The sequence below is a fragment of the Pinus tabuliformis genome, chromosome 8 (assembly GCF_031772625.1).
Source record: "Pinus tabuliformis cultivar Carrire ecotype Pingquan chromosome 8, CPIR1, whole genome shotgun sequence".
Taxonomy (NCBI): Eukaryota; Viridiplantae; Streptophyta; class Pinopsida; order Pinales; family Pinaceae; genus Pinus; species Pinus tabuliformis.
Window position 1 is genome coordinate 904,175,010 of NC_142294.1, and position 14,303 is coordinate 904,189,312.

At 43.6% G+C, this 14,303-nt stretch overlaps 1 protein-coding gene across 3 annotated transcripts in view; it reads right to left on the reverse strand.

Moving 5' to 3' along the window:
* LOC149238467 (ATP-dependent zinc metalloprotease) overlaps positions 1-13,459 on the reverse strand; it is a 216,115-nt gene extending 202,656 nt beyond the window's left edge. Inside the window, exon 1 of one of the 3 annotated variants that reach the window (XM_089373041.1) lies at positions 12,773-13,459. In XM_089373041.1, coding sequence (XP_089229167.1) covers positions 12,773-13,340 — 568 coding nt within the window. In that variant the 5' untranslated portion in view covers positions 13,341-13,459. The remainder of the gene's footprint in view (positions 1-12,772) is intronic. The other 2 variants (XM_089373040.1, XM_089373038.1) reach the window with 2 other exon arrangements.
* Between the last annotated feature and the right edge of the window lie 844 nt (positions 13,460-14,303).

Sequence of the window (14,303 nt, forward strand, 5' to 3'; positions counted from 1 at the left end):
TCAGAAGATTCTTGGCACCAATCCAGTGAGGCTCAACCAAATATAAGCTCACCATGCTAACTGCAAAACATATGACCGGACGGAAGTTCACCAAGAACATCAACGTGATTGAGTTTTAGAAACTCAGAGGCATTTCCCAAATCAAGTCTGACATCACTACCATATAACTTCTGAAAGTTAAGATCCTCGAGGTAGTCACAGGCTAGCAGTTTATCTTTCCACATTCAGAATCCAACTCCCTCTGTCTTCTACAAATGAGAGGGTCTGCACCTATCAGACATAGGTGTCGGTATGAGAGGTCTGTCATCCACAACCTTCGGATGGTTTGGATCGATTTCACTCCTAGTGAATCTCAGCTTCATCAGACAGTTGTTGATCCTCTCATACTATGCTCGGGGTGCCTTGCTTCAAGCCATAGAGGGCTCTGCATGCATGAGATTCCCGATCATGAATCAAACTCCTCGGGTTGTTCCAAACCTGTGGACCTGTGGCATGAGGGGGATGGTCCCCTTATAAGATTTTCCTTCGATACATCTCAGACATGCTCCTTTTGAATTCAGGCTTCCCTGTCACCATCTGACTCACAGACCTCCGGTGCTATGTGTCAATGGACTTCCTGTAACCCTGAACTCAAAAGCATCTTTGAAAATTCTATTTTTAAACACGTACCTTTCCATCAACGAATGCCACCTTAAAAACTTCAACTTCCATTCCTGGGGTTCCTTGCTTCCTTGAAGAGTCGCCCGTGTCCTAGATGAGCTGCATCTCTGCCATTCGGACACTCCTTCGCATAAGGGCCGAACTTATAACCAAGACATTTGCCTTTCCTTCCACCCTTAGATCCGAACTTCCCAGTGAAGTGATCTTTAGGTATGCCATCAGAAGTTCGGCTGCGTTATTCTGATAATATGCTCTGCTTCAACTTCATTCTAGGTGAATTATGAGGAACCCATTGATCCTTCTGTCTTGTTCCAACTGTCTTTGGTGATTGCTCCTTCACTCTTGCTTGGGCATTGTCTTCACCTCAGCTCTGATACCATGTTAGTTTTAGGTATGTTCTATGCTAGAGCAATTTATTTAATTTCTTTTCCATATTAGCAATCACATCAGCATAAAGTAAATTGCAAATAGAACATAAATATAAATCGTAGAAGACAAGCCAAGACAAGAGGACACAAGATGTGGCGCAAGCCAGGGACAAACCCCACAATGTGTGGGGAAACCCTTGATCAATTCTTCTTTTATGTTCTTCAAAGTTAAGCAGAGAAAGAGAGAGAGAGAGAGATAATACATTTACAACAGAAGTCAACACTTTGACTTGCATAGATCATTTCGTATAATGATGAGATCAGTTGAAGACAGTCTGCTTCAACTGATTCTCCGAGGTGACTCCTTCACCTATCATCGTGCTGCATCTCGTCCATTTGCTGCACCTGACCGTGTAGCACAATAATGTTGCATCATACATTATCATGTTGCTCATGATCTGCCCATACATCATGCTGCCCATGAGCTGCCCATGCTCCATGCATCATTGTGCTGCCCATGCACATGATTACATTTACCATGATGCTCATGATCTCATACATCATGCATCATGTTGCTCATACTACTTCCCATCATGCAGCTCATCATGTTGCTCATAATAACCTTTTGTTGCTTCATTATGAAAGTCATATACATATCAGCCTTAACTGCTTGCTATGGCTTGCAGCCTAGCAAAGCAACTAGGTTATCCTCCACGCAGTCCCATTAATTGCTTAACACTGTCTATATGACCAGCGTTCTTCATAACCATGTTGGATTGCAGTCATGACTGAAGTAGATTATATATTATATGACTGCTCTCATAATATATATGATCGTTCCATACATCATGAAGCGTATATACATATGAATGTGTCTAGGTGATTGTGTTCCATACAGCGTATGATGACTGCGTTCCATACATCATTGCGTCCCATGATTGTTGTGTCCATATATCATATGACTTGCGTGATATATCACCATGACTGACCAGCATATTGACTGTCCAACGTTTCTAGTATATACCTGTACGTGGATTCCAGAAATGAAACCCGAGTTCTGTTCCTCTAACCTGCGGGCTTCATATATATATTACCTGCAGCTAACAGCGTTACATATATAATGTCCTTCCATTATTGCGTATAACTGTACATGGATTTCGAAGAGCATATTATATATGACTGTGTGTTCTTCCATTGATACTGCGTAAGGCTTCCTCGCTGTGCTAGGGTTTCTTTCCTGAACAGCGTATATTGCCCAGCGTATATATGTGTCTTCATAACCAGCGTATTAAGCACTACGGCTAGATTTGGGGTTTTCATGCTGTTCATAGTTGCGTATGTATCCCTTGAATGTTGTGCGTATATCTTCATAGCGTTTAGGGCATTTACGTGACTGTGCGTCTATCGTGATATAGTCATGACAGCAAAGTATATATATTCTTCATTGTTGTACATATAGATGACAGCCTATAAGTGCCTGTGGAACAGTGTCAAGATTGTACTGCGGCTCTTCCAACAGAGCAGACACGTTGACTATCTTGTGTAATGACGGTCTCCATGCGTATGACTTGTCTCCATGCTCAGTGTAGGATAATGGCATCATCTTGCGGCTAGGGCTCCTTCTAAGCCAGCGTATTCTTTTGGTTCTCTCCTTCTCCAAAAACACAAGACGTGGAGAGGAGATCACCTCAAGAATACATGTCCCAAATGACTTCAAGTCCTCACCAATTTATACTAAAACGTGGATGATGAATAGACACGTCTATTTGGCTTCTTGAGCCGACGTAAGCGCTGGTCGGCTTGATAATAATTACATAATCAAAATAAATTCATATCTCCATAAATACTTATCAGAATCGGATGATCTTTGGATCAATCCTACACCTCTTGACGAGAGGGATCCAATAAAAATATCAGCTGCCATAAATAAGCTGACCCACATGGAGTTTGGCCCTAGTTGCCAATTTAATACCCTTTCATTCCCTATTCCATTTATCTCTTTATCACATGCCACCACCATTTGAAGGATGTACCTTGGACATACTATTCCCCCTAAAGATAGAAACCACCTAATAGGGTACTTGGTTAACCCCCTTTGGAGCTTGGAGACATTAGCACATGCCAAAGCCCACTATGGAAGGGCATGCCACTATGACGTACCCACCTGTTGTCCATGGTTTGTAAGCTCTTTAATTCGATTAATTTAAATGACTTGTTGTGCTGCAAGGCTAGGGAACGCATTGGATCTTATGCAGGATTGCATTTGGTCTCCATTTTGAGTTTGGTCTCCCTATACGGGATCCTAACCCTCCAGAGGGTTATATTGGCACATGTAGGGTGTGTATAGAGAGTCATTGGCCTCCACAGTAGTAGACAGCACTCCATGGATCCCCGGAGATGTTCAAAGATTGCTTGAGATTCACCAATTGAATGAGGAAGATGCACCTGGTTCACCATGCCCGACCAGCCCCACAGTTGTACCATGCACTTGGCAGATGGTCTAGGACTTGTATGCTGATGTGGCATCACTTACACCATCATCTTAGCCCTCACAGATGGTCTATAGGCATCTTCGACCTACTTGGAGACCCATGAGGTTACTTGTGTGCCCCCACACCCATTGGGAGCACCACAGGTTTATTATTTGGAGAGCAAGGGGCCAACCCCTTGTCCACTACTTCATCAAGCTTCTTAGAAGGCCCAACAACATGTATTATTGATCACTCAACCTCTTAAGAGGCTTATTCTTTTGTTTATGAGCTATTTTGGTGGGTTTGTCACCAAAAGTTAGTTATTTTGCACATTTTATTTTAGGGGCTAATGTATGCCTAATTAGCGAAATCGAACTCATTAGAGGTGTATAAATAGAAATGATGAGGATTCGTTTTAAGATCATCACTTGGATTTGGAACTTGTATCTCCTAGAGATTTTGGCTATCCTTCTTAAAGGATGAATTTTGGAGCATGGACTGAATTTTGATGTTTGGATTATTTTCACATGTCTTGGAGCTTCTTGAATGGAAAATTTTAAAAGGTTGGATATATTCTTATACATGTAAGTACAATTTAATCCTATTCTTTCTTTCTAATTTTGTCACATACATTGTTGTTGGGATTTCGCTATACTAGGGCTTATTCGTTGTATCTGTTTATGCGAAGTTGTGGAAATTTTGTTTCTGGATAGTGAATGCTTCATGTATACGCCATGTATAATGAATGAATATTCCTAGGGATGTTTCATCACTGAAATTCATCTTGATAAGCCATATATCTCGCAAAACGAAGTATAAAGTCTTTGAAGTTGCTTTTGTTATTGCCCTAGTGCCAAGCGAAGTTGTCTTTAAGGCCTCCTTGACCTAGAAAATTCAAAGGTCCATAGTCATAATTCTACCTGACTCCAATCTCCCCAAAGGATTAGGCACTGTGTTGATTTGGGGTAGCATCAGATGTGCTCTAGCCACGAAAACTGGTGGAGAGGCTAAAGCACATAAGATCTCCAATACCCAGAAATGGTTTGGGCAGATACTAAGCAGTTTGGGAGATATTAAAATAATTAATATCTTTAATGGAGTCCCTAAGTCTAAACTTAGAGAAAATAAAATATTAATGTGAATTAATATAAAACTGTGTTAGAATGGTCGAAAAGTCATGGATCAAGCCAGATCTAATCTTAGCCGTTGATTAAAGACTTAATCTCGGTCGTTGATTTGTCAACGAGAAAAGTATAAGAGGAGGCTTGAGGGTCACTTGGAGAACAAACCAAGAGATCAAGATTTCGACTTTCTGGGGCTGGGTTTGTTGAGAAAGTTGAGAAAGTGATCAGAGTTGCAGCTGAGGGGCAGTGAATACAGAAGCAGAGAGGCGAAGATAGCACTGGGAGGATCAGCACAGTAGCCGGGGAGAGGGACGTAGAACCAGCCAAGGGTTCACGCAGAGCCAGCCAGGGCACACACAGAGCCAACCAGGAGCTGCGCAGTGCCTCAGAGGGCCAACGTGGGTGACGCAGAGAGATAAAGGGCTGACGTAGTGCCTCTAGAGGCTGACGTAGGCCAAGCCAAAGTGGCGTTGGGCAAATGCTGGGCCAAAAAGGGCTGACACTGTCCCTAGAGGCTGACGTTGGGGTTTCGTGGGGCAGATTGGAGCTGTGAAGCTGCCGAAGTGTTTATCCGGGGTTTCAGCTAGAATATCTGCTTCCGAGTAGAGAGGTACTACTATCGAGATTTTTCTCTGTTGGGTGAGCCGAATTTGGCACCCAGATTGTATTCTGAAACTACTTAATAAATCAAACCCTTAGATAGCTGCATTGGTTTTCCTGCATTGGGTTTTTCCGGGGACATTAGTCCAAAAACAACGGTGTCACTTGTGTGCTTGTTTCTGTTTCCTTCAGTTGATGATCTGTAATGTGTTGAGCATGTACTTGTATTTATTTCCAGTATTTACATGGTAAATAACTTTTTAATTAACACAACAATTAGGTAGGAATAAATCAGTAAAGTACATGAAGGGTTTCTAATGGATAGATTTAGAAACTTCAACATGGTATCGGAGCGTGGTTGCAGATCACAGGAGAACTGAGGACATCAGCCAAGCAGAGCAGCAACAGCAGAAAACAATTGTCCCGAGTGACAGAAGTTGTTCCTAGCAGAGAAGCAGCAAGGAAGGGGTGACACAGTGCCTGCGTCATCAAGTTCGAGCCAAGAAGAGGCAGCGCAGAGGCTGAGGGAGGCAAAGACAGGCTCACGTAGAGCCACGCAGAGGCCAGGAGGGCTGACGCAGTTGGCTGAGGAGGCTGATTTGCTGGTGCCAGGATTGCGCAGAGCCTAGGAGCTCTAACCTTCAGTTTGCTAGGGTTTAGGAGGTTGTGGGTAAGTTGCAGAGTGGAGCTGGTGGGGTACTGTAGTCAAGGGAGGGAGTTGCTACCGAAGGATTTCTGGCCGAGAAATCCGGATCAGTGGTGCAGTTGCACTAACGATCGGAGTGGGGGCATCTCGACATTGGTAGAAGGGTTTCTAGGAGGGAAATCAAGGCTCAGAGGGAGTCACACCAAGAACTTCCAGGAGGGAAGTAGAGGAGCAGCGAGATGGCAGTGAACGGGGTAAGAGACCAGGACAAACTGGACAGAGCCTCAAACTTCGTAGTTTGGAAGGCCAAAATCCTATCCATTCTAGACAGGAATCGTGTCAAGCACTTCGCCTTGAGGACGATAGCTATCCTAGTTGACCCAGCTGATAACGACAAGTATGAGGAGGCAATGGCGAGGGCCAAGAGCATCATTCTTGACGGGGTCAAGGACCATGTAGTACCACATATTGCCAAAAAGGACACGACAAATGAGATGTGGGAGGCCCTAAAGAAATTGTACCAGCATACTTCTGTGCAGAGAAGGATGTTACTAGAAAATCAGTTGCGATCATACCAAATGTAGAAGGGATAACAGATCGACCCCTTCCTTGATCGATTGAAGGAGATCCAGGATCAGCTGACTTCCATAGGGGCCATGCCAGATCAAGAATTGATGGTGAGAACAACCCTGAACGCAGTCTTAGAAGATTGGGAGATGTTTGTCCAGAGCATATTGGGCAGGTCGACCCTTCCATATTGGGAGGAAATGTGGGCTTCTCTTCGCCAAGAAGAGATCAGAAGGCTGAGCAAGGCGGGAAGCAGCGGCAAGGGAATCAGAATCAAGAAGGAGGAGGAGGTGGATGCTGCCCTAGCATCTGAGGGAAAGCAGGAGAAACGAAAGAAGAAGCACCTCTCCAAGGTCAAATGCTTCTACTGTGGGGAGTTGGGTGATTATGCGACCCAGTGTCCAAGGAAGAAGAGCAAGGGAGAGGCCTCCGAGACCAAGGCTACGCCAACAAGGGCAGAGAAGGAAGTGGAGACAAATGATGACTATGCCATGAGTGCACACACACCACTTGAGCGGAAGTGGGGAGACATCGAGCTGTAGTCAGACGGACTACAGGCAATGAAGGGCAGAATCCTCGAGGTACCCAGCCTCTTGGATTAGACCTTGCTACGGGAGCCCCAAAGAGGAGTAGCAATACTGGCAGATGTCAGTAGAGACAGATGTGGATGGAGCGACAGAGGGAGCTACAATGCAAGATTCCCAGGACAGCGTGAGGCAGCAATGCAAGAAGCATGGGAGTGTTGCACCAGTGCAAGATGGCACAGAGAGGTGTCCAACGGTGCGAGATGCACAGAGTTGTTGCAGCAGCGCAGAGATCAGAGAGGGAGCACTTGTTAGTGACAGAGGGAGCTTCAGCATCAGGAGGGTTTCTAGCTTGACGGAGATGTCAGAGTTGGGAGATCAGTTACTTACTTCTCAGTGACTGAGTTGCAGTGCAACAGTTAGCAGTGGTAGTGTTATGGGCAGCACGATGCAGGATGATGAGAGGGGTTGCAGTGCAGATGCAGCAATGGCAGTGGCAGGGCCATGGGCAGCAACACGAATGCAGAGGGAGTTGCAATACGCATGTAGCAGTGGTAGTGGCAGGGCCATTGGCAGCAACACAGATGCAGAGGGAGTTGCAGTACGATGAGGGAGCTACAGTGCAGGATTTCCATGACAGCGTGAGGCAGCAGTGCGAGAAGCACGGGAGTGTTGCACCAGTGCAAGATGGCACAGAGAGGTGTGCAACAGTGAGAGATCCACAGAGTTGTTGCAGGAGCGCAAAGGTCAGAGAGGGAGCACTTGTCAGTGATAGAGGGAGATTCAGCATCAGGGGTGTTTCTAGCCTGACGTAGATCTCAAAGTTGGGAGATCAGTTACTTACTTCTCAGTAACTGAGTTGCAGTGCAACAGTTAGCAGTGGTAGTGCTATGGGCAGCATGATGCAGGATGATGAGAGGGGTTGCAGTGTAGATGCAGCAGTCGCAGTGGCAAGGCCATGGGCAGCAACACGGATGCAGAGGCAGAACCATGGGTAGCAGTACAGGATGCAGCAGTGCAGATGATGGGCAGCAAGCCTGCATCAGCACAGGGACCGATGCTGGATGATCAGGGCGATACTCAGTGAGGAGTATTGCTAGAGCACAGTCCTCGCTAAGAGGGAGTGTTGATTTGGGGTAGCATCGGATGTGCTCTAGCCACGAAAATTGGTGGAGAGGCTAAAGCACATGAGATCTCCAATACCCAGAAATGGTTTGGGCAGATTTTAAGCAGTTTGGGAGATATTAAAATAATTAATATTTTTAATGGAGTCCCTAAGTCTAAACTTCGGGAAAATAAAATATTAATGTGAATTAATATAAAACTGTGTTAGAATGGTCCAAAAGTCATGGATCAAGCTAGAGGGCTAGAGGGCTGACACAGTGCCTCCAAAGGCTGACGCGGGCCAAGCCAGAGTGACGCTGGGCAAACGCTGGGCCAGAAAGGGCTGACGTTGTCCCTAGAGGCTAACGATGGGGTTTCGTGGGGCAGATTGGAACTGTAAAATTGACAGAGTGTTTATCTGGGATTTCAACCGGAATATCTGCTTCCAAGTAGAGAGGTACTACTGTTGAGATTTTTCTCTGTTGGGTGAGCCGGATTTGGCACCCAAATTGTATTCTGAAACTGCTTAATAAATCAAACCCTCAGATAGTTGCACCGGTTTTCCCGCATTGGGTTTTTCCAAGGACATTAGTCCAAAAACAACAGTGTCACTTATGTGCTTGTTTCTGTTTCCTTCAATGGATGATCTGTACTGTGTTGAGCATGTACTTGTATTTATTTCCTTGTTAATTAATAGAACAAGTAGGTAGGAATAAATCAGTAAAGTACATGAAGGGTTTCTAATGGATGGATTTATAAACTTCAACACACCGGTCCACCCAAAGGTGATCACCTTAAACATTTTTCATCCTACTCCCTCTCCTTTTCTAGGCCTATCCCATTAGGTCCCCTAGGGCATCATTTATCTTGCAAACTACCCATCAAAAAAATTCGATCTCTTGGCCCCTACTGCGCTAGTGTGTCTCCTAGGTGCCCTCCAATTTTGAAGAAATTCCAACAGTGAGACTTTGAGATATATCAAGCCCTAGCCTCGAGATTGAATCTTGCCCTTGGTTTCCTTAGGATAGTAGCCTCATTGGGACCCTCACATTGTCTTGCATTAAAAATTCTTTCTTTGGTCCCTTTCTCCCTCCGGAATAGCTCAAGCATACCATTGGTCACTAAACCCTACCCCCGTGACCTACCCCCGGGTCCACTTGGTCCCGTGTGGTCCCATACACGTGGTCCCATACACTATTAAAGGTAATCCTTCAAGGATCACTTGGAATCCAAGCTTTCATAAGGATTTCAAGGCCTAGGAACCTCCATTATAAGATATATACCCTAAACCTAAACCTTGAAGTTCCCCTTAAGCCCTTCCTTGAGAGCTTTAAACCTTGCCTCCAAAGCAAGCAAGCCACATATTTGAGCCTCTCTTGTGAATAGGCTTCCAGGATCACCCCTCACCCTATCATTAGCCTATCCATTTCATGATCCTCATCATAAAGGATCTCCTCCCATTGGTGAAAGTCCGTAAAGAGCAGAGAGCCTTAGCCGAGGTGACAGTGGGCTATTGCTCCATTGTTGCCCTTAGCCTAGTAGTAGCCCTTGAAGGATCCCCTTTTAGGACCCCTGCTAGTTTGAGCGGTAACAAAGCTCAAAATAGAATGAAGCAACATGTTGACCAACACCATTCAGAGAGGTCATTTCAAGTAAGTGACCAGGTGTTCTTGCAAATCCAACCTTATAAGCAAGACCTCTCTCAAATAAAAGGGCTGCCAAAAACAAGCACCGAAATTCTATGGGCCTTATTAGGTACTTCAGCGTATAGGAGCAGTCACTTACAAACTGGCAATGCCAACTACTTCAAAATCCCACCGAGTCTTCCATGTATCCTGCCTCAAGAAAGTTGTGGGCAACAATTGAAGGTTCAAACAAGTCTGCCAAAATTGGATGAAGAAGGTTCACTTTAGCTCCGACCCGAACAGGTCCTCAATACTCGCAAAAGACATCTCCGCGGTCACACGATCAAGGAAGTCCTCATCAAATGGAAAGACACCTCTCCAAAAGATGCAACATGGGAACCAGCCACTATTCTTCAGCAGTTTCTGCAGCTTGAGCCTTGAGGACAAGGTTGCTTTTGATGGGGGAGGGCATGTTAGGGTCCAACCCTAACCCCTTTATTTATGTAATAAGCCAATAAAGCCCGTAAGCGGTTATCCGCATTAATAATAATTGTAAGTGGTTGACCCACATTATAGAAAAGGGACCACAATTAGTTATAAATGGGCCATAGTTAATAAATAAAGTGGTTAACCCGTATTATGCAAGGGACCACTAGTAGTTAGGGTTTTGGATGTCATAAAGCTATAAATAGTCTTAGATAGCAAGGGAAGAATCATCGAGTTTTATTGTAATTGAGCTTTGCTCTGTTGGAGGTTGCCCCCTCGAAAAGGCAAGTGAACATTGTATTTTGCTTCTAAATAATAAAATATCTTTGCAGCTTGTCTCAATTCATGTGATATTTCTGTGTTTTTGGCAATATTGTTTCGTATTTCTGGCATTATGTTATTCTCGCAGGTCAAGTGCATAACAAAGAGCATCTCCACTTAGACAAAGCACGTGGCCACTTCATCTCAGACTACACCAATTCAACCAAAGCGTGTCCCTAGAGGAAGTGCATGCTTTATTTCACTCAATCTCTCATCTAGTCAACAAAACACATAGGTACTTCAACTACACTTAGGGCCAAGTGCATGGCCATCTTCACTTCACTCAATCATTAGTTCACCCATGCGCATCTCAAGAGGATCAAAGCACATGACCACTCTACTCCACTTCATCATCAAGACTACTAGACAAGTCTCCTCCTAGACTAAGCGCATGCCTTGTTCTCCTTGAGTTTATCATTAGTTAAACAACAAGTGTCTCCACTTGGACCTTAATGCATGGATACTTCACTCCGGTCCATTGACTCAACAAAACTCAATCTTCACTTGGATCAAGCACATGAGGGAGAGATCTGCACTCAATTCATCACTGTGCATTGGCTAGGGGCGATCTCATGCATGGCTAATGCACACTAGGGAGATTGATAAAATGAAGAAGGCACTAGGGTTGGGCAGTTGGATTTTCTTTTGCAGCAGCAGATTCCTTTCAGTTCTCTTCTCTTCTAGCTTCTCATTTTCTGTGCAGGGAATAGCACTGGATCAGTTTTTTGTTTGTCTTTATGGGGCAAACAACCCTTTCATTAATGCAAAATAAAATTTGACTACACTGTTCTCCATCTCTTGGAACTTGTTGATACCTTGTTTGTTCTTTGTGCAGCAATCTAGAAGTGCTCTTCTATTGCTTTTCATTATCGCCTTTAAGCTACCGCAAACATTAAATTTCCACCAAATAATTTCATAAGATTTTCTAATCATACCTTTGCCTGCTAGATTGCATGCCAGAGATTATTCATGTGCTGTTTTTATATGTTTATTATGCAGACCCAACGCCCGGAGGATGGAAAAGCAGCATCCCAAACACAGAGTAAACTTTCCGGTGACAAGGTGGGCAAATTCTTCAACATGTTACACTGATTTCTCGCTGCAGATTTACAATCATTCACTTTCCTACAGTGCATATTTCTGTGATAAAAGGTATGTAGAAACAATTTCTACCCTCCTCTTTATTAACATGATTTGCCAATGAAATATGTTCCATTTGTACTCTATTTTAGTACACAGGAAATCCCCTTCCCAGTGGTTGTGTTAATTCTTTGGTGTTTAGTATTCTCAACGAGTTTAGAAAAATGGCCAGATTCTGTATATAAAAATGTTCCTGCCGTTTGACATATTCGCATGATCCTGCAGCTCTAGAGTTTGTCAGTTGTAAATTAAAATTTGCTTTGCTTACTTCTTCATTAATTATGAACTCCCCAAGAAGCCACCCTGCCTTTGTGCGAGGATTTCGTTTTGAATGATTTATAGTTATGGAGTCTGGTTAGATATAAGATATTGCAGGATTATCAAGACTTCTACCTTTGTAAATACGACAGGTGGGAGTATATGTGATTAGAAGGTAAAGGTCCTGAAAGGTCTTTAGCTAAAAGGTAAAGTGTTTTACCTTCCTGAGATGCTAAGGCTCTCTCTTTCTAACCGAGCTGGGTAGTCTCCTATCAACTGGGCTCACCGACCAGCCTACATTTTTTTTTAAATTTTAATGGGGCATTATAGGGCTTTTCCGGGTTGGCCGCCTATTGGACGGACCTCGTAATGCCTTAGTCATACGTGTGTGTAATTTACAAAGGAAAAATCTTGATAATCCTACAATATTTGAAATTCCAGAACTCCGCAACTATAAATTCTTCAAAGCGGAATTCTCGCACAAAGGCAGGATGGCTGCTTGGAGAGTTCATAGTCAATGAAGTAAGCAAAACAAATTTAAATTTAAAACCAAGCAGCGAGATCATTAGAATATGCAAAGACAAGAGCACTTTTACATACGTAATCCAGCCGTATTTCTAAAATTCGTCCACAATACCAAACACGAAAGAACTAAAACAACTAATGGGAAGGGTATTTCCTGTACAAAGGGGATAATTTCTCCCGCGAACCACGCTTAATAATTCCGACAATTCTGCGTCGAGGGGAATAAAATACATTCCCCAGAGCTTTCTATATTACTATTTCTCTTCCCTTAAAATCAGGTTACAATGATTTCGATGTACTAATTATAATTAAACTATGGCTTTAACATTATTATGCTGAGACAAAATAAGTACCTATGTTCTTGAATTTTCCAAAACTGGGGAGGAATCCTCTCCTCTGAAGAAATTCATAAGTCCTTGCCACTAAATTCATGTCCTCCGCATTCAAGCAAGCGTCCAGTATCATCCAATTTATTCCGGGCTGTAATGAAGGCGCGGGCGGGGTTCGAACATTGGACGTGGTAACCAAGGTAATGTCTTGTTCGCTCAATTGTGACCCCCGCTGCTGTAAATCTTCAGAAGGCAGGCCCTCTTCAAGAGATTCCAGAAAGTGCAGAGCACGCGCGAGGTCCTTCTCCTGTACAGCGTCTTCGTAATCCTTCCATTCCCGACCACTGGATGCTCTCGCTCGCCAGAATTTAATTTTAGCGTCGCATTTTATGCCATGGAGTGCATGCCGGAACTGAGATCGTATGAGGTGCGGCGGAGTTGGCAGTAAATTGAGGGGTGCAGACGGACAAGGAGCGATCAACGAGAGCCGGGCGAAGACGATTGCCATTGAGACATCACAAATTGTGGAGGATTGAGGTGAAATTCTTTCATGAAACGGCAACCAGAAGATCAGTGATTGACATCTGTACATAAATTACGAGGAGATAAACTCATGAATTAGCATCCGATTCTTTATTACTCAGGGTAAATATTTAAATGTATTTTTAGCAGCTGGGATTGTAGCAATCGAAATGGCGGAGTTATTCTTAGCTCAGCTGCTTATCACCGCGAAGAGTGACGAATAAGTAAAGTTTTTAGGCCCGATCGCTTTTGCCATCTTATTCGGCTTCTTTTCCGAGGTAGACACGCAAAACCACATGTTATATTTATCAATTTGTTTCATTTTAATGCTGGTAAATTAATGCTACCATGAGTGTTCACGAATTTAATGTTTAAATATATATATTAGTTTGTGAGATAAAGATATATATCTTATTTTGTGAGTAAACAAGTGGCAAGTATGAGGTTGCAAATGGCGAGTGAAGCCAATGCAGAGGTTTTTAGTAGGCATCTTTATTATCAAACCTATCTCGATTGTTTCACAATTTTTTGGTTGCTTCACAATTTTTTAGTTGCTTCACCATATAGTCCTGCACTCTGCATAGACTTCACTTATCCGTCCTTGCCAAAGACTAGTCGATGGAAAGAAGTGATAACTCGATGACGACGGTGCTTATATTCTCGCTTCCTTGATAACGACAAGTGTTGCGTGCTTTCCTTACAAACTACCAATGCTAATGCTAAGCCTGCTTACAAAGGCGATGGGGGCATTGCGATTTTCTAGATAAGTTTGTAGCTCCAACAACAAATTTAATGCTCTATCGTCGAGAGAAATCACAAATTTTCAGTTGCTTCACAATTCTCTGTTATATGCACCATATAGTCCTACACTCTGCATAGACTTCACTTATCCGTCCTTGCCGAAGACTGGTCAATGGAAAGAAGTGACAACTCGATGACGACCGCGCTTATATTCTCGCTTCCTTGATGACGACGAGTATTGCGTGCTTTCCTTACAAACTACCACTGCCAATGGCGAAGCCTGCCTACAAAG